The sequence below is a fragment of the Trachypithecus francoisi genome, unplaced genomic scaffold (assembly GCF_009764315.1).
Source record: "Trachypithecus francoisi isolate TF-2019V2 unplaced genomic scaffold, Tfra_2.0 Lachesis_group3, whole genome shotgun sequence".
NCBI lineage: Eukaryota > Metazoa > Chordata > Mammalia > Primates > Cercopithecidae > Trachypithecus > Trachypithecus francoisi.
Window position 1 is genome coordinate 16,172,391 of NW_022681468.1, and position 20,763 is coordinate 16,193,153.

Genomic DNA, 20,763 nt, shown 5'->3' on the forward strand with positions numbered 1-20,763 from the left:
GATGTGGATTTTGAGAAGAAACTTGAGGTCTAGAAAGGGAGAGCCCAGGCACACACAGAAAGTTAGGCCTAAAACTAGTTTTAGAATACAACTCACATGACACCTAGTTTAGTGCTGGCTCACTTCATTTTCCCAGGCAGCTGCAAACAAAGAAAAAGCATGTCATTTCACCACACTCTTACTTAGAGAAAGTGCTCAACAAGGCTGGGTGTGATGGCTCATGCCTGTAATCCCAGCACTTTAAGAGGCTGAGGGAGGAGGATCACCTGAGGCCAGAAGTTTAAGATCAGCCTGGTCAACATAGTGAGACCTTGTCTCTACAAAAAAAGAAAGAGAGAGAGAAAGAAAGAAAGGAGGGAGAGAAGGAGAGACAGAGAGAAAAGAAAGAGAGAAAGAAAGGAGGGAGGGAGGAATGGAGGGAAAAGAGAGACAGAAAGAAAATAAAAGAAAGAAAAGAAAAGAGATTAGCTAGGCATGGTGGCATGTGCCTGTAGTCCCAGCTACTTGGGAGGCTGAGGTGTGAGGATTGCTTAAGCCCAGAAGTTCGAGGCTGCAGTGAGCTATGATTGAATCACCGCACTAAAAAAAAAAAAAAAAAAAAAGTCAGTAAGTGTGTTTTATTTGACCAAGTAAGCTTTAGCTTTCGGTAGCATTTGGGAAGCAGCTTTTTTAGCCTAAGGTTAAATCTCAGCATAGGTATGCGATTTTCAAATTTCTGGCTCTGATTTTTCAGCATGAGTTTTCTGTTTTGGGAAACCAGTTTGGACCTCCCCAGATTTCAGCGAGCTGAGATATTAGCAATGAGAGAGATTGAATGAACTCAACATCTATTTTGACTGTAGTAAGTACTCAAGAAATTAACTGTTGATTAAGCAGAAGGTTAGCGGGAGAATAACCTTCCTTAGGTGACCAGCGGGCTTGGTGGGAGTTCGCAGGTTTTTATGTGGCAAGATAGTTGTGTGCTATGCAAGAGATACTTGACATACTTGACTGGCCTTTTTCTTTTTTTAAATTTTGAACTTAATTGACTTAATTTTGAACTCAATAAGAATTATGTTGAATTGAAAACAGAAAAGGGAGTGGAATCCGATAAAAGCCTTGAGCAAGCCAAGGCAAATAGGGCTTTGTTCTGGGAGCAGCCCTGCCGGGTAATCACACATGCTGTTCTGTTTGCTCTGCTGGGCAGAGGCGGCCTCTGCATGGTGCCCTGTCACTTGCCTGCCATTCTGGAGTGAAGAAACTTCTGCTTGCTGGGGACTTTGGGCATTTTATTTGTTAGTACTGGCTTTTAACTTTATTCACTAGCAAGAGTAAAATTTGGGAAGGATTTTTGGAGACAGTTGGGAGTGTTGTGACCAGTGACTTTTCATAACTGTGCTTCTGAGGGAGTGCCGTTCTTTGAGTTCCTCTGGTAGTGGGGATGTTCGGTGATGTTCTGGGATGTTCTGAGTTGTTGGTTTCCTGAAGGGCAGTGACCCTTCAGAACGAGGACTGACTGACTTCCCCTCGAGGCAGCTGACAGAAGCTGTGGGAGGCTGCAGAGCACTGTGGGGAGTGACTGTCAGTGTTGGGACCCTGGCCTTGCCCCCTTTAGCTGTGGGACTTTGGACAGGTTGCTCAGCCTCTCTGTATCTCAGGATCCTCGTCTGTAAAACCGTAGTCCTAGTTGCCACGAGGCTGCTGTGAGGTGAGGTGGGTTAACTCATGTGCCTCCCAGCACGTTGTCAGCGTGCAGTAAATGTCAGCTCTCTTGCCCCTATCTGTTCCTGTGTCACCTGGCTGTGGAATCTTTCTTAACTTTGAACAATTTCAGATATTTAGGTTAAAATCTAGAATATTATAAACATACTAGTTTGTTAAAAAGGTTAAAGAGGCCGGGTGTGGTGGCTCACACCTGTAATCCCAGCACTTTGGGAGGATGAGGTGGGCAGATCACCTGAGATCAGGAGTTCGAGACCAGCCTGGCCAACATGGTGAAACCCCGTCTCCACTGAAAATACAAAAATTAGACGGGCGTGGTGGCAGGAGCCTGTAATCCCAGCTACTTGGGAGGCTGAGGCAGGAGAATCGCATGAACCCGGGAGGTGGACATTGCAGTGAGCCGAGATTGTACCACTGCACTCCAGCCTGGGCAACAGAGTGAGACTTCATCTCAAAAAAATAAAAAATAAAAAAAGTTAAATAATCTCAGGGGAATGTTTACGCAATAATTTTTTCATGAGAATTTGCCTTTCCCTTTCTTGTGCTGAAGCCAGTGGAACAACGTTTTGCCTGGAGTCCCCGTGTCTGGACTTCTCTGTTCACTCCTGGTCGTTTGACCTTGGTTTGTTTCTGTGTGCTTCCAGGGCGGGGCTCATTCTGCCTGACTGGCCTGGTTTCCTGGGGCGAGAGAAGTGGCCCTTGCTGAGAGCACCAGCATGTGCCAGGCAGGACCTAGGAGCTTTCCAGGTGTTCCTCTGCCCTCTGGTTCCAGACACAGAGGCAGGGCCAAGAAAATGGGAATAAAGGAAAGCTGTGTGCATCAAAGATTTGTTTAATGTTGTTTTTGTTATATCAGAGTCACAGGGAAACCTACGAATAGTCTCTGATAGTTTGTTTTCTGAAGGGGAATAACAGATACACTACCCCTAAAATTGAGCATATAAAATAATGTAACCAAATAAGTTACATTAGAGCAGATAGAATTAGAAATGGCATAGGATGGCCTTGATTAGTTTATCTTCAGATGATAGCATTATGCCAACAGTAAATAAAGTTATCCGCCCCACAAGGAGCTTCTAGTGGTGCAGTGATGGGAATAAAGATGACTTCACCCTTGGATATCATAATATGAGCCCTGCTGTTGGCAGATGAAATAATCCTGTCTCTGTCCTTTGCATGCATCAGCCAACCAGCTGGTTATGGCTCTCTTGAGCAGGAGTAGAGCCAGGGTGGAACTTGACCTTCTGCTGACAGTTCATTTCTCTACACCCTATTTTAGAAAAGAAGTTAATGCTAAGTTATGAGGTACCCATAACATTTTATTGGCTGTTTTAGTGCTAAAGTTTCTAGAAGAAACACCAGGTCCCCAAATATTACAGTGCCCCATCTAGATTTCACTGGCAGCCTGGCCATGCCTTGAGTGGATTATGTTCTCCCGGCAGGAGGGACTTGCTGTGATGTTGCTGAGGTGTTGGATTCTGAACTGGATTAGATGCAGGATTCTGAACTGGATTAGATGCAGGTTACTGCAGGTCTTGAACTGGAACCAGGTGTCCTAGGAAAAGCACTCAGTGCTGCTGCTGAGAAAGGTGGAGCTGTGTCTCTAGAGGGCCAGGTGATTGTGCTTCTGACTTTAAAATGTGAGACATTAAAGAAAAGGCCGACACCTCCTTTCCTTCCCATTTCAGGCCTACCTTTTCACTCAGACCGAAGCCAGAAGGGGACAGTTCATAGCTTGATGTAATATTTCCTTCAAGAGATATCCAGAAACTGACTGGCTAGGCAGGTACTTCTGCTCTAGGCACTTCTGACTTTGAGCCCTTTATCTGGTAGCCTGGATTAGGAGGCTACCAAACAGTGAAAACTGAGTTGGGAGAGTCTGGATACCAGGCACGAGCAGTTGCTTATTTTAATTTTTGTATATTTCCTGTCTGTGTTTTCTTGTTTTGTTTTGTTTTGAGGCAGGGTTTTGCTCTGTCGCCCAGGCTGGAGTGCAGTGGTGCGATCTTGGCTCACTGCAGCTTCAACCTTGCAGACCGAAGAAATCCTCTTACCCCAGCCTCCCAAGTAGCTGGGACCACAGGCACACACCACCATGCCCAGCTAATTTTCTTATTTTTGTAGAGATGAGGTCTCTCTGTGTTGCCCAGGCTGGTCTCACATGTGTGGCCTCTGCAATACGATGAACCTATTGTTGTGTTTAAGCTGTTGTAAATAATGCTTCCACGCCAGCTTCCTTCGGGTTGCTTTTTCTCTTGCTTTACGTTATTTCCTAAGGACAAATTCTCAGAAGTGAGGATATTTTTACTACTCTTGTTACTACGTATTGCGTCCAGTTGCTTTCTACAAGTTATACTGACCTCTTTTTTTTTGAGCTGGAGTTTCGCTCTCGTCTCCCAGGCTGGAGTGCAATGGCGTGGTCTTGGTTCATTGCAACTTCCGCCTCCCGGGTTCAAGCGATTCTCCTGCCTCAGCCTCCCAAGTAGCTGAGATTACAGGCACCTGCCACCATGCCCGGCTTATTTTTGTGTTTTTAGTAGAGACAGGGTTTCACCGTGTTGGCCAGGCAGGTCTGGAACTCCTGACCTCAGGTGATTCGAGACCTTGGCCTCCCAAAGTGCTGGGATTATAGGCATGAGCCACTGCACCCGGCCTCTACTAATTTCTTCTACCTATGACCGTATAGGAGAGTAGTGGTTTCTTTGCAACCTTGACAGGGCTGCTATTGTTTAAAAGTTATTTTACCAAAATTGCTCAATAAAAATGGTACTTTGCAAGTTTAGTTTACATTTTTTTGATTACCAGTGAGGTTGAAATTTTTTTATACTAGTTATATTACTAGTAGTATATACTAGTTATATACTAGTTATATTTCTATTTTCTTTTCTCAAAAATAGCATCACTGTGACCATACAGTTCACCCATTTAAATCGTTCAGTGGTTTTCAACGTATTCCCAGAGTTCAGTAACCATCACCAATATTTAATTCCAGATTTTTATCACCTCAGAAAGAAACCTTGCACTCATTAGCAGTCAATCCCCATTTTATGTCCAGCCTCCCCAGCCCTAGACAACTATTAATCTGCTGTCTTTCTCTGTAGATTTGCATATTCTGGACATTTCATAGAAATAGAATCATATGTTGGGTGCAGTGGCTCACGCCTGTAATCCCAGCACTTTGGGAGGCCGAGGGGGGTGGATCACAAGGTCCGGAGTTCAAGACCAGCCTGGCCTATATGGTGAAACCCCGTCTCCACTAAAAATACAAAAATTAGCTGGGTGTGATGGCGGGCACCTGTGGTCCCAGCTACTCAGGAGGCTGAGGTGAGGCAGGAAAATTGCTTGAACCAGGAGGTGGAGGTTGCAGTGAGCTGAGATTGTGCCACTGCATTCCCGCCTGGGCGACAGAGAGAGACTCCATCTCAAAAAAAGAAAAGAAAAGAAATAGAATCATACAATATATGATCTTTTATGAATGGCTTCTTTGGCATAGCATCATGTTCTGAAAACTCATTCATGTAGTAGCATGTATCAGTACTTTGTTTCTCTACATTGTTTAAATCATCATGCCATTGTGTGGATATGTGCTATGTTGTGTTTATCCATTCACCAATTCATATGCATTTGGGTTGCTTTTACTTTTTGGCTATTATGAATGATGCTGCTATAAATATTTGTATGCAGGTTCCTGTGTAGACATATGTTTTCAGTTTTCTTTAGTATATTTACCAGTGGAATTTCTGGGTCATGTGGTAACTTTATGTTTAACCCTTTTTTGTCTGCTTATCCTTTTTGTCTAATTTTTGGAAGTGTTGTTTTTCTTACAGTTTGAATAAACTATGTCATAAGTGTGTTAACTCTTTATCACATTTGCTCTGAATATTTTCCTAACCAGTAATTTTCCATGTTTAAGTTGCTTATAAATTTTGAATCTGTATATAGTTGAATCTGGTTATCTTTTTAATTATATTTTATTTTACTGTTTTTAAAACTTGAATGTTGGAATAAACCTCCCTAGGATTTGGTAATTTTCAACCATTTTCCATATATATGTGTGTGTGTGTGTGTGTGTGTGTGTGTGTGTATACTTTTTTTTTTTTTTAAAGAGACAGGGTCTTGCTCTGTTGCTCAGGCTAGAGTGTAGTGGCATGATCATAGCTTGCTGCACCCTCAAACTCCCGGGCTCAAGAGATCCTCCTGTCCCTCCTGCCCCAGCCTCCCAGTTAACGGGGACTACCGGCGCATGCCACTGTGTCCGGCCTATTTTAAAATTTTTTGTAGAGACAGGTTCTCACTTTGTTGTCCAGACTGGTCTTGAACTCCTGGCTTCAAGCGATCCTCCTGCCTTAGTCTCCCAAAGTACTGTGATTACATGCATGAGCCACCAAGCCTGGCCCCATTTCCCACCCATGCCCCCTGCATTTTTTTTTTTTTTTTTTTAGTATTTTTAGTAGAGACGGGGTTTCACCATGTTGGCCAGGCTGCTCTCGAACTCCTGACCACATGATTCACCCATCTTGGCCTCCTAAAGTGCTATGATTACAGGCACCGCGCCCGGCCTCCTCCCCCTTTAAAAAAAAAAAAACAAAAAAACCCAATTTTTTCACTGTGTACAGAGAAACCTTTAAAAACAAAAACAAACATACAAAATCTTTTAATTTCCAAATATAGTTGGGGTTCATTTTGGTGTATATATATATAGCTCTAAATTAATTTTTCCCAATTAAAATTAAAATTTCCCAAATTCCCAAATTTCAGTGCTACTGTAAGATGATCTTTCCTTTTCATATTTTCTGTCATATATTTTTAGTCATTTGATAAAATTCTGGATACTACAGTAATTTCTGGCTTTTTAATTTTGTTGCACTAATCTGTGTTGTACCAACATGACAGTGTTTAATAGGCACTTCTTTATGCTAGGTTTTAACATTTAAGTGGTTAGTAACTACTCATTACTTTTATTTTTCAGATTATCCTTTGTTCTTATCTCATTCTAATACTGCCAGATAAATTTTAGAATAATTTTGTTAAGTTCAAGAAAAATTCTTTTGGGATTTGGTTGAATTTTTAATTCCATACATTAATTTGGAGAATTATGTTTAGTCTCCTGTCATCTATGACCCTCTTCCTATTTTGTCAAGATTTTTTGTTCTATAGACTTTAGTAGGTTTTTAAAAAAAAAAAAATTTTAAAAAAGTGATGAGGTTTCGGTATGTTGCCCAGGCTGGTCTCGAACTCTGGACCTCAAGCGATCCACCCACCTTGGCCTTCCAAAGTGCTGACATTACAGGTGTGAGCCACTGCACCTGGCCAGTAGGTGGTTTTATTCTCAGATCTTTTCTAGTTTTGTTGCTTTGTGAAAAGGTTTTTTTTTTTGAGACAAGGTCTCACTCTGTCACCCCGGCTGGAGTGCAGTAGTGTGATCATAGCTCACTGCAACCTCAAGCTCTTGGACTCAAGCAATCCTCCCACCTCAGCGTCCCCAGTAGCTTGGACTACAGGTACACACCACCACACCTGGCTAATTGTAAACATTTTTGTAGAGATGAGGGTCTCACCATCTTGCCCACACTGGTCTCAAACTCCTGGTCTCAAGCAATCCACCTTTCTTGGCCTCTCAAAGTGTTGGGATTATAGGGATGAGCCACTGTGCCTGGCCTGGATCATTTTGAAATTATATTTTAACATATAAGAATGCCTGTGATATTTTAATTCACTTGCACAATCATGTATTGAGTGCCTTCCATGTTCTGGATACTGTTTGACTGCAGGGGCACTAGAATGGGTATGGCACAGAGCCTTCCCTTAAGTGGTTCACGCCTGTTATCCTAGCACTTTGAGAGGCCGAGGCGGGCGGATCACCTGAGGTCAGGAGTTCAAGACTATCCTGGCCAACATGGTGAAATCCCGTCTCCACTAAAAATATAAAAATTAGCTGGGTGTGGTGGCACATGTCTGTAATCCCAGCTACTTGGGAGGCTGAGGCAGGAGAATCAGTTGAACCCGGGAGGCGGAGGTTGCAGTGAGCTGAGATTGTACCACTGTACTCTAGCCTGGGTGACAGGAACTCCATCTCCAAAATAAATAAATAAATAAAAATTAAAAAAGAAGCTCATGAGGACACAGGTCCTTAGTCAGGAGTAGTGCTGTGGTGGGAAGTCTCAGAGAACTCTGGGAGCTCCAGAAAAGGCCTTGGGCCAGTGTGGGAGTTCAGGGATGTCTCCTGGAAGAGATGACACCTGAGCAGCATCTTGAAGGCTGACAAGGATAGCAGTGTTGAGGATGGCAAGGATGGTGGTTATTGTCCACAATACTGAACTCTCCTATAGAAACAGAGCTGATGCTTTTCAAAGAATGATAGTGGTCATAGCTCACTGCAGCCTATGGATCTATGCAGTGCAATGATTTTCGTTGTTGTTTCCTCCTTTCTTTTTTGGAGACAAAGTCTCACTCTATTGCTCAGGCTGGTGTGCAGTGGCACAATCTTGGCTCACTGCAATCTCTGCCTCCCAGGTTCAAGCAATTCTCATGCCTCAGCCTACTGAGTAGCTGGGTCTACAGGCACGCGCCACCACACCTGGCTAAGTTTTTGTATTTTTACTAGAGACAGGGTTTTGCCATGTTGTCCAGGCTGGTCTTGAACTCCTGAGCTCGAGCAATCCACCCACCTCAGTCTCCCACAGTGCTGGGATTATAAGCATGAGCCATCACTCCTGTCCTGTTTCCTCCTTTCTAATATTTTCAGTCTTATCTCTCTCATGCCTTATTACCATAATTTATAAGATGATGTTAAGAAATAAAGATTTTTATTTTATTTCTATTTAAAGATAACTCTTTAATATATCTCCATTAAGAATTATACTATTTGTACAATGATGTATAATATTTGTTCATGCAGTTAATATAGCTCCATTAAGGATTATAATATTTGTATAATAATGTATAATATTTGCTCATGAAGTTTCTCATTTGCAATTCAACCTTGTGAGGTAGGTATTATTATCCCCATTATATAGATGAGGGCAGTGAAGGTCTGTGAGGTCAGAGGTGTTGTCCTAAGTCCATGAATGGTGGGTGAGCAGTATGAGAACCAGACTTCGCGCCTCGGTCTTTTGACTGAAATCTTTGGCCCCTTTCCCCGTGCTTCCTCGGCCATTGGGTACTTGCTTCTGCCAGAGCCAGCTGCGCTTGTTAAGGACACTTGTTGGCAGTCTCCTCACTGCAAGTGTTTATCCACAGAACAAGTGGTGGCTTCAGCAATGCCAAACAATGCTTCTGCCCAGGCCCACGTGTTGGAGTCTTTTTGTGAGAAAAGGATTAAGTTCAAGATGCTTAGACTTCACTGTAAGCCCTGAGCTATGCTAGTCTCTCCGAAGCTTCTCTTGCATCTTTCCCATTCTTCCCATTTATAACCTTAAGCCACCTCCTGGCTGCCCTTGTGTTTTGGACTTTGCTCTGCAAGCAGACACAGATGAAGGGGAAGGAGCTGGGCTGTGGAGTCAGGGGGACCTCGGTTTCTGCACCAGCTCCACCGCTCTCAAGCCACATGATTCGGGCACCTCACTCGGTGGAGCTGTCTCCATTTCCCATCTGGTAAAGAGAGGATAATGGTGTGTATCTCAGTGGGTTTTTGTGGAGGAATACATGAGATAGCCAGGTACCCACATGGTGCCTAAGACACAGTGGGTTACTTTCCTGTTGCCTTTTCTCTGCATTTATGATTGGCCTTGAAAATTTATTCATTTTCTATGTATATTGAATGCTTATCCTATGCTAGACACTGCAGTAGACACTGGGTAAGTAAAATAGGCGTGCCCTCTGACTTTGTGGAATTTGTAGCACAGTGGAGACAGACAGTCAGAAATCAAGTGAAGAAATAACAATGCCAAATGCAACGAAGGAATAGGAAAGGATGCTGTGGGCAGACGAATAGGGCAGACTTCCTTTATGCTGGTTGTTAGAAAAGGCTCGCTTCCTTTGGAGGAAGCAAGAAGCAGAAGCAAGCTGATATCTGAGAGATGAGAAAGAGGAAAAAGAGCCTAAGAGCAACAAGATCCAGATTGGATTATGAAAAATTATTCAGGAGCCAGGCGCAGTGGCTCATGCCTATAATCCCAGCACTTTGAGAGGCAGAGGCAGTTGGATTGCTTGAGCTCAGGAGTTCAAGACCAGCCTGGGCAACATGGTGAAACCTCATCTCTGCAAAAAATACAAAAATTAGCCGAGTGTGGTGGCACACACCTGTAGTCTCAGCTACTTGGGAGGCTGAGGTGGGAGGATCATTTGAGCCTGGGAGGTTGAGGCTGCAGGGAGCCATGATCATGCCATTGCCCTCCAACTTGGGTAACAGAATGAGACTATAAATATATACATATATATGTGTGTATGTGTGTCTGTGTGTGTGTGTGTGTGTGTGTGTGTGTATTCAGGCTGCTTATAAAGAGTGAGGGAAATAGGGAAGCAAGAGAGGATGTGGAGACTCCATTCAGGAGGCTGTTATAGAAATCTGACAGGAAGTCCTGGTAGCTCAGATGAGGTAATGGTAGTAGAAATGGATAGTCACAGACATAGTTGAAAAATAATTAGGAGGGACAAACTTTCTAAAGTGTAACTTTGGTTACACTTTAGTTCCTTCTGTTAAATTTAACTAAATTAAATATAATGGTTTAAATTTAAAACTAGCATATATAACATGATCTCATTTTTTTTTGTAAAATGATTTTTATCTTTCTCTGCTTGATACATGTGTCCACAAAGATATCTGGATTGTCGTTCAATAAATGTTAACTGTGGTTATTTTTGTGTGATGGAATTGTGAGGTGATTTTTTTATTTTCTTTTTTGTGCCGTACTGAATTTTTTGCTTTAAAATAATCATGGCATGTCAAAATTAAAACTATGCTAAAAAGCAAATGAAGGATGATTTTTAAAAGTTTCCGTGCTGGACCTCCAAGTGCAGCAGTTGGATACGTGAGTCTGAAATTCACAGAGAAAGTCTTGACTACAGCTATAAACTTGGGTGTTGGCAGCATACTGATGATTTTGAAGCTCTTAGGGATGGATGTGGCATCTCAAGAGACCTAAGAGAGAAAGGAGCGTGGCTCGGATGGCACCGCGTGCATCTCTGGCACTTGACGGATGAGTGGAGGAGCCTGTAGTGGGTGGAAGAGGTTCCCAGAGAGGAGGAACTCCCGGAGAGTTGGGGGTGCAGAGCTGAGGGCTAAGTCAGGACGGAGCTGGGCAATTTCTATAAGATGCTGGGATCCGGTTCACAAGCTAGGGTTGCCCACCTCATTCCTCAATGTCTTGTTTATCATGTACCTTCTACCTTTCTTTTCCTCAAAACTTGCGGGTGAGGGAGCTAGCAATTACTTTCACTCTGTTTGGAGACTAAGGTTTCAAGACCTCTAGGATGTTTGGGGTTTGGCAAACAACTGGGTCTTTTGAAGAGCTGCTGTCTCTCAGCAAATGTAGACAGCATGATTGGAGAACATTGGTTTTTACATGAGCCACAAGTAGGCTTTCCGCTGAGAAATACTTTGACTTGTGAATTGAAAGAGAGTAGCAGCAGGCAGGCGGCAGTGGCTCACGCCTGTAATCCCAGTACTTTGGGAGGCCGAGGCAGGCGGATCACAAGGTCAGGAGATCGAGGTCATCCTGGCTAACACGGTGAAACCCCGTCTCTACTAAAAATACAAAAAAAAAAAAAAAAAAAAATTAGCCAGGTGTGGTAGTGGGCACCTGTAGTCCCATCTACTTGGGAGGCTGAGGCAGGAGAATGGCGTGAACCTGAGAGGCGGAGCTTGCAGTGAGCCGAGATCGCACCACTGCACTCCAGCTTGGGCAACAGAGTGAGACTCCGTCTCAAAAAAAAAAAAAAGAGAGTAGCAGCTACATGTTTATGCTTCAGTATACCCAACCCAACTTGCAAGTCTTCCTCCTGATTAGTTGGCAGTCTTTCTTGCAGGCTAAAAAATTAAACCTTTAAAAACCCCATTATCTGTTGACAAGCTAAGAAGTCAGGTTTGGGGAGACAGGGTGTTTTGCTCAGCTCTCCCCTTGAGAACAGAGGACTGCTACACAGCCCAGCCTCACCAGGTTGCAAAGCTGCAACGACTCTCAGCTCTGGCACCCGGCGAGTGTGCCCTTTTCTGATTGATTCCAGGGCTAGTGTGGATCACAGCACTCATCAGTTCATCTTGGAGCTCATCAAGCTCATGCAGGGCTGCAGCTGCAGTCCGCCCTTTGCTAGGACCTGCTTCTGTGTCCCTCAGCCTTCCTGTCAGTATCCTGGCCTTCAGCAGGGCCTCTCCACCTCTAGTGCTTCTCATGGCACGACCTGCTCATCAGGACCCCCCAGTCTTCAGCTCTCGGTACCAGGAGGGCCCTGTGTGCCCCTGGGTTGCTTGGCTGCTTCCTGTCTAGTAGAACCATTCTCTCTGCTTTTCTAATACTTGCACTTCTACACTTGTGCCTCTGCACTGATATTTGCGTGAGGAAGTTGGTTTTTTAGGTCGTGCAGTGCATTTAGAGATAGGGTTTGAAGGAAGTAGGCTTGGATGTGCATCTGATTAGTTTTCCAATTTTCTCCCCTTCTAGGTAATACTTTCTAATATTCAAAACAGAAGCCCTAAGCCTGGCCCTGCTCCCCACGATCAAGAACTAGGTTTTTTCCTAGAAACAGGACTTCAGAGAGCCCATGTCCTCTATTTCAAAAATGGGTAAGCCTTCTTCATTTTTTTTAATCCACTTCCTAAAGAAGGAAAGTAGAAAGCCTTGCAATGCTGTCTCCAGTTTAGTTATTATAATAAAGGAATTTTAAATATGAACTACCACTGGAAGTTTTTTTTTTAAGAATGAACATTGGCTGTTTTTGTCTCTTCTCTACCTGGCTCTCTTGCTTTCCCATGAGATGTGAAGGTGGGAGAAGGGAGGGAGGGAACCCGAGTCACAAGTACACAGCCCCAAAACCAGTGGGGTTGGCCTGACGGGAGCCACGCCTTCCCACGCCCTCCCTCCATGAATGGCTCTGCACGGGCCTCCCCATTTGTTAAGGAAAAAGTTAATGAATTGGAAATCCTGGCACACAGGAGCATCGCCCTTTCAGTGGCTGATGATTCGGGGAATTGAATTTGCCAAATCTCAGCCAGTTTTTATGAAAGTGAGTGTGGCTTTGAAAAGGCTTTTACAAAAGGTTGAAGGACATGAATGGGAGGGACCGCTCTGGAGTGCATTTGATGTTTGTTTTCCTTTTTGTGTTGCTCTTGTGAGAAATGTGCTGATTCTGTTCCAAATCTCTTCAGTTATCCCTTGTTTTGACATTGTGCTGCAGGATATATGTGCATGAAGACCAACAGTAGGTATCTGGTTCCTCTGTAGCACCCCTGTAGTCTTTGCATGGGAGGCCCCTAGAGGCGTATTCCCCTCCTCTAGAGTTAGTCCAGTAGTGCCTTGAATGGCAGAAGGGACCCAAGCCTTAGGCTCTGGAAAAATGAACAGTGGAGTTGCTCCTTCTTTATTTTTAAGAGCTTCAGACCTTGGGGTGCAGCTCATGAAACTGGGATTTCATCTGCCTGGTGACCCAGAGCCGCATGCATCTATTTCCCATTAGTTGAAAATAAATGCCTATTTTTCAAGTCCTATTAAACTGCTTGTGAGAGAAGGTCTGCTTTGGTCCAGAGGCCTCTGACTGAGCTCCACATGGCCCATAAAAGGCCGTGACACACACCCCAAAGTTTGCAGCTGCTCAATGGCCTTGGCACAAAGATGCTCTTGCATTCAATCTCATCTGCCACTGATTGAGATCATTTGAGCAATGGCGCACATCCCCTAAGCTAAGATGAAGTTCTGTTTTCTTTGCTGTTATAAATAGAAGGAGAAGGGAGGGAACATGGAATATTTTTCTAGTGATGTTGCTTTTCCCTTTTCACGACAAATGGTGGTCATCACAGAGGAGCTCCCAGCCCTTGCCCTCCTTCTCTCTAACCTGTGTCTGTATGTGTTAATATGGAGGTCCAGGCCCAGGAATTCATCTCCCTGGGGATCCCAGAAGTGCCATACCGGTACGTTCAGTTGAAAATGTGTTGTGTGAGATGAATAAGAGTGGGCTGGATAACTTATTTTCATCTTTGAAGCCTGTTCCTTGGGGAGAAAGGAAGACTACTGGGCCCTGAGACACTGGCTGCCCACTGGAATCCAACTAAATAATAATGATGAGAGGTCTGCACTAGGAGATGGATCACGTGCCACGGATTGCTTACTGGCTCATTTCTCATTTTATTTCACTTTACTCAACTTCAAGGAAATGCCTGTTGATGTAGCCTTGAGGGACTGCTTAACTTTGAAGCTTTTTCTTTTTTCTTGTCCTCCTGCTCTTCTCTCTGGACTCTAAAGACCAATGATGAGATTTTGGGCCAAGTACTCTCACTCTTTTTTTTTTCTTTTGAGACAGGGTCTTGCTATGTTGCCCAGACTGGTCTTAAACTCCTGAGCTCAAGGGATCTGCCTGCCTCGGCCTCCCAAAGTGTTGGGATTACAGGCGTGAGCCACCACGCCCAGCCCGCTGGGCCAGGTACTCTCAAAGGTCCCTGCTAGCTGCAGTCCCTGCTGCCGCTAGCTCAAGGCTGGGATGGTACAACAGTAGTGAAGAATTACTTTTAGGAAGTGGAGGTGAGGGCCAGTTTGGGGGTCACAGAATGTGGACCAAGGAGAAAAACCATTGGGAGATTTTGAACATGCCAAGTGCTGTCAGGGCTGCTTGATCCATACCAGTGGGCTACTCAGGGCCCGAGGGCCACAGCCAGGGCTCATTTGTCGGTGGTTGCCTACAGCAAGCGGGGACAGAATGGAGGTAACTGCTGTCCCTAAGCACCAGCAGCTTCCCGCACTTCCTTGTCATGTACTTGCTCCCAGTTGTCTCACTCCTTTTGCTTTTCCGCAGTTTTCTTCTGTGTATCTGGAAGGATATAATGGGTGGGATTGACTGATTTTCAGTAGTAGGAAAATACACTAGAGTTTGGCAATAAGAGATGGAATTGATGAAACACAATGTTTTTCTTTAGAAATATACTTAAATGTATACTTAGCTTTTTAGTTGTCGTTCCTGAGGACTCACTGAATTACAGTCTTGAATCTGATTCTTTTACAACTCTCCATCTTTTCCAGAAGTCACTGCTGAACTGGTGGACTTGGGCATCTCTTTCAGAAAACCTGATGCCAGGACCAGTTCCTAGGCCCCTTCTGATGCATTAGATCCAAGGGCTGCTTTTCAGTTTGGCTTAAACATTTGTCCTTCATGGTCACTGGTCCTCACAGCGTTGCCACTCCACCGTGTGCAGTGGACAGTGTGAGCAGTGTTGCCCCTATTGTTAAGAAAAATTTAGACTCACAGGGGATGTGCCTTGCTGCAGGTCACACAGTTCCTTGGGCTCCAGTCCTTTCACCACTGTGCCACTGTGTGGGAAGTGCTGCCTCTCGGCGTGGAGGGAGTCGATGGGAGGGATTAACTGTCCATCGCCCTCCCTCTGTGAGGGAGCACTTGACCTCCAGGATGGGACATCGCCCACAGACAGTTCCCAGCCTCTGTTGGTTTGGTGATTTCTCCTAAGGCTTTCCCTCATGTCTCACCTACAGCGCATCTCAAAGCATCTCGTTCTCCTCCCCCTCCTCCCTCGGCCTCCCTTTCTGGCTCCTCCTCTTCCCTCTCCCACCCCTCTTTTTCTTCTCCTTCCCATCTTTTCCTTCCCCTGCTTCCTAGTTCCTCTCTTCCTGGACTCCCTCTTTCCTTATGAGGCGGGAGAGAACAGCCAGTTGTCATCCTGGCCGGTAACTTCCTCCGTTCCTCCGCCTCCCAGTCCCAAGTCTCTGGGCGTGGTCCGACTTGGAATGTACCCAGATCCATTTCACATCTATTTCTCTGATCCCTCTGGGTGGCAGCAACAAGCCTGTTAAGGCTGAAAAAAACATCTTGTTGAGGCTCCGCAGAGGGTGAAAGCAGAACAGTAGCCTCAGAGGGCCAGGATTGCTGCCTCCGAGGGCTCTAAGTCGCCTCGCCACGGCAAGCGCTTGTGCGAGGGCAGCTCGGGTGCTGGGTTTGGAACCAGCCCTTTCTTCCTCTGGGTCTCAGGTTCTTTATCTGGGTAATAGAGTGAGTATCACTCACCTCGTAGAGCAGTAGTGAGGAGCAAATACAAATATACACATGGAAGCACCTCACCGGGTGTCAGGCAAACAGCAGGAGGTAAATTGTGACTTCCAGTGGTGACGATGCCTGGCTGGCTTACCAGCTGAAAGTGGGCCCAGATTAAGGTCACATCCTGGTTGAAGTGGAAGTTTGTGGAGAAGGAGATGACTGAGCCGGACATTGCCAGGGCTTGGAGGCAGGGCATTTCTTTACAGTGGCTGCTGGCTTAAGGAAATGCTGCTCAAGATGCATAACCATGAGTTTGGATAACATTCTAGTTACTTTCAGAGAAAATAGGTGGGACTGACTGGTCTGACTGCGGTAGCACAGGGTATTCATTTTGCAGCCCAGCTAGCAGCAGAGAAACGGCTTCACCCTTGGGTTCCCCTTGGCCTTCTGAGATGACAGTGTTACTCCCTACTTGAGTCATTGCCGCCAGAATTGCCAGAGAAGCTTGATTTGGGCGTGTCAATCAGTTTTGGATTTTTACCTCTTTATAGAATCAAGGTCTTATTCTGTGGCCCAGGCTGGAATGCAGTGGTACGATCCTAGCTCACTGCAGCCTCGAACTCCTGGGCTCAAGTGATCCTCCTGTCTTGGCCTCCCAAAGTGTTGGGCTTATAGGCATGTGCCACCATGCCCAGTTGGGATGCCAATTAGTTACTGCAGGTTGCTTTAGGAATATTTACCCATCTTTTGTAAACAAAGGGTAGCAAAGCACATTTAAAGTAAACTTGCTTCTTGTTAGCTGTGTCAGGTGTCCTGGGTAAGCAAAACGGATTATAGTGTGTTTTCACTGGCTTTGAATTGATTTTAATTCAGGTGGGGTGGAGATAAATTGATGCAAAAGGCAAATGACTGTCAGCTGGGAGATGCACCCATGGGGTTGTACCATTTCCTAGGTTACATCACCGCATGCTGCATGGGAGGCCTTGACTCAGAAAGCAGGAAGTCAGGCAGGGATGGTTCAGACCTTGGGCTCCCCTCAGGTACTTGCAGCCAAGCCAGGGAATAAAGTGGTATGGAAGGGCTTTTGGAACTCTGTTTTTTATAATCAAACAAATAGACCACTCATCACCACTATACATCGACTTTAAAAAGCTTTCAATCTTCCCATATAATCTCTTTGCAATTGTTTAGCCCTGCTCAGGGTAACCTAGACTTAGAAGGCAGGAAAAGGAGTCCAAGAGGCCCTTCTGTGTCCTATGGGCTGCTGAGGAGGGTGCTTCCTGGGCTTATGTCTCAGATACAGCAACAGCAGCAGACAGGCTCCCATGTCCCATGTGATGTGGGGAGGAGATCATGGCGAGGGCGCCCACCAGGACGTGAGTGTGCTTTGCTGGATGCAGTTGTCTCTCTGGGTGCTTGAGCAACTTCGCCTTTGATTCTGGCCTTCCGGAGGTCATCTTCCCTCTTGCAGTGGTAATAAGTGTTCGCCTTTAAAACTGCACACTACTTTTGACAGTACAAGTCCACTGCAGTGAACGTAAGAGAATTCACACACATTTCCTGTAAGCATTTAATAACCATCACTTTTTTGTACGCAACCCTCTTCAAGAGATACAGAGATGAAAAGGAAATGGGCCTTGTCATCTGGGAGACAGTAGAGAAAAGATAAAAAGGCGAAGACATAAACATTAGTAACTTTAAAGGTTATGACGCGGTTTTATAAAATAATAAACAATGAAAGAACACCTGATCATTTAAGTGAGCTGAAGCTTCCAGGCCCATTTAGTCATGCATGATGCTGTTATCGGCTTGGCTTCTGGGGAGGCCTCAGGAAATTGGCAATCATGATGAAAGGCAAAGGGGGAGCAGGGCCATCACATGGCCAGAGTAGGAGCAAGAGAGCGAGGGCGAAGTGGGGCACCACACACTTTTAAATGAACAGATCTCATGAGAACTCACGCATTATCATGAGGAGTACCAAGGGTGATGGTGCTAAACCATTCATGAGAAATTCACCCCTATGGTCCAGTCACCCCCAACCAGATCCCATTTCTGACACTGGGGATTACATTTCAATATGAGATCTGGGTAGAGAAACACATCCAAACTGTATCACAGGGCCTACGTTAGCTTGTGGGGACAAGTGGTGAAGAGAAGAGACAACGCCCCTGCCCTCCTAGAATTCATGGAGAACTGAGTCTCATGGAGAATTAGGAGTTAAAATAAGCCATTTCAGGATAGTCGTATGTGTTATCACGGGGAAGTCCAGGTTGCCACAGAAGCAAACAGGAACGCTGCTCTGCTGGGAGGGCCACGTGATTTGGAAAGGGGAGTGAAGATTTGGAAAAGCGGGCTTGAGATGGCATAGATGCCTACAGATGGGGAAGCACCAGAGGGACGTTCCCAGTGGTTGGTGGAGTATGGAGTTAGAACTGCACTCGGTATTGTGTGTATTCTATAGGATATGAGACCAGTCTGGCTGGAGTGATGGTTTCTGTAGACATCTGGGGATGTTCCTCTAAAGCTTTCAGCATGGGATCTGGCATGTGGTGGGTTTGCTCAGTTATTCAATGAGTGTTTGTTGAGTTCTGCTAAGTACCTAGTACTGTGCTCAGTACTAGTATATATTGACCAATATAAGAGACATAGTCCAGGCTCTCAGGAGACAGTCTAGTGAGGGAGACAGATAATAAGTAAGTACTGGTTGTATATAATTACAAATTGGAATAGGTGCTAGGAAGTGAATGGGTGCAGTGAAAACAAATAACAGAGGGCCCCTGCTTAGATGGGGTGGCCTGGCCAGGTCTCCGGAGGTGGTGACATTGAGATGAGACCAAGACTTGAAGGGTGAGAAGGAACTAACCAGGTCAAGCACAGGAGAAAGAGAACTCCAAGGAGAGGGTGCAGAATGTGCAGAGGTCTTGACCCAGGAAAGAGCTAGGTGTGTTCAAGAATCAGAAAGGAGTCCAGTGTAACAGAAACATTGGAAGGAAGAGGGTCACAGATTCTCTCAATCTGGCTTACCCAGAAGAAGGCAGGTCCACTGTGCAGCATATAGTGGGAGAGTGATGATTGTCCAAAGAAAAGTCCCCAAGTCACCAGGACAAAGGGTAGGTGATACTAGGTGGTAAAGACATTAGATGTGTATCTTAGAGATACCAAAGGGTATAGAGACCAAGAGAAGTGGATGCATTTGAGATGTCTGTTAGAACTACTAGAGTTAGGACTGCTGGTGGATTGGATTTGGGGGATAGAGGGTAAGGGAAATAGAGGAACCAGAGATGACTCCCCAGTTTCAGCCTTGAACATTTGGTTAGATGGGTGGAGACAAGGAGAGGATCAGATCTGGAAAAGGAGAAATCAAGAATTTGCCTTTGGGCATGTTAGGTGTAAGATGCCTGTGAGATGTCTAAGTGGAAGTGTCAACTGAGAAGATACACATGACCAGAAGATGGATTTGACTTGAGTTATAAATGGAGAATTTCAGCATATTGATTATATTTAAGGCCCCAGGATTGGATGAGATCAGTGAAGGGGTAGAGAGTAAAGAGAGAAGACAGTCCAGGACTCAGCCTGAAGACCTGCAAGAGTTGGAAAATGAGTAGAGGAGGATCCTGTGAAGGAACTGCTAGAGGCGGAAGGGAAACCGTGACGGTGTATCCTTGTGAAAGCCAAAAGGGGAAGCTGTGCTAGGAAAGAGGAAGTGGTCACCTGTGCTGAATGCTGCTTAGATGTTCATAAAGAAGACCAAATTGTGACCCCTGGATTAGATGCCCTGGAAGTCATCTGTGACCCTGTAACAGGAGAAGCTGGACAGGGGAAGGTGAGGAGCAGATGACACAGGATGAGTTGCAGCTCCGTATACAGACCACTTCCCAGAAATGTTCTTCCCCTTCCATTTTCTTTTCTAAGGTGCAGTTCATGCTGGAAGGACGGATGGCAGAATGATGGTGGAAGATTAAACAGCAGGCTAAGGAATAGGGAATTCATTCTCTAGGTGTGGAGAAGCCATTGGATCTGGAAGGTGGGGTTTTGGGAAGGGCCAAGAACAGGGTAGTTCATTTGGCCACCAGGAATCTAGTGCCACCAGAGCCATGTCCCCCATTTCAGTAGAATCAAGTTCGTTTTACTTGGTTTTTGGCCACAGGCTACATTTTAACCTCAGCAGGAACCATACTAGGAAGGTGTGGGCGATGGAGGGAGGTACGGAGCCAGGAGGGAGTCTGTGTGAGAGCTGCTTTAACAGCTGCAGAATGGAAGTTGATGGAGCAGCATGAGGTATAGGGCGCCTTCCTGCAGCCTGGCCAGCTAGGGCCACCTTGGGGCTGCCACATGTCGCCTGGGCACTCAGATGTCTGGAAGACTTGACTCACCTAGATGGCTGTTCCACGTTCTTCCTATGAGTCATTTCACTTTGCAGGGAAATCTTCGTAATAGTTGAACTGATGGTGCAGTTTCGATTTGGAAAATCCAGAAGCTCCAACAGCTGTTAGAGAGCATTTGTTTCCATCACTTCTGATAAATAAGATTCAGAGAAATCCTGTCCACTAATGATTCAGACATTGATGGAGACCCTTACTAGGTGACTTACTAGTGCCAAATACTGTTCTAAGTGAATGAGTCAGACCCACTCCCTGGCTTTATGGAGTTTACGTATCACTGGGGAAACAATCGATTAGCAAGGTAATATGATTTTCTTCAGGGTCACACAACTGACTAGGGCAGAGCTGGGACCTGTCCTCCTGCTCCTGGCTTCCAGTTCAGTCCTCTCATCAGTTGGGCCATACTGACCATGCCTTGTCAGTCCCTTCTTCTTGAATATGGAGTCATGAGCAACATAGCAATATATTACACTTGAAAATTAAGGAGCTTAAAAAGCTAGTCTATCATCTTCCAATTGGTCTCATGTAATTAAAAAATAAAAATAAAGCA

At 45.2% G+C, this 20,763-nt stretch overlaps 1 protein-coding gene across 10 annotated transcripts in view; it reads left to right on the forward strand.

The window, feature by feature from the left end:
- The window catches only part of TTC7B (tetratricopeptide repeat domain 7B), a 276,535-nt gene that overhangs the window by 71,556 nt on the left and 184,216 nt on the right, over window positions 1-20,763 (forward strand). For 9 of the 10 annotated variants that reach the window (XM_033191608.1, XM_033191609.1, XM_033191611.1 and 6 more), the window contains exon 5: window positions 12,300-12,421. The exons of the other annotated variant lie outside the window; for it this stretch is intronic. In XM_033191608.1, the coding sequence (XP_033047499.1) occupies window positions 12,300-12,421 (122 nt within the window). The remainder of the gene's footprint in view (window positions 1-12,299; window positions 12,422-20,763) is intronic. 10 annotated transcript variants of the gene reach the window in all.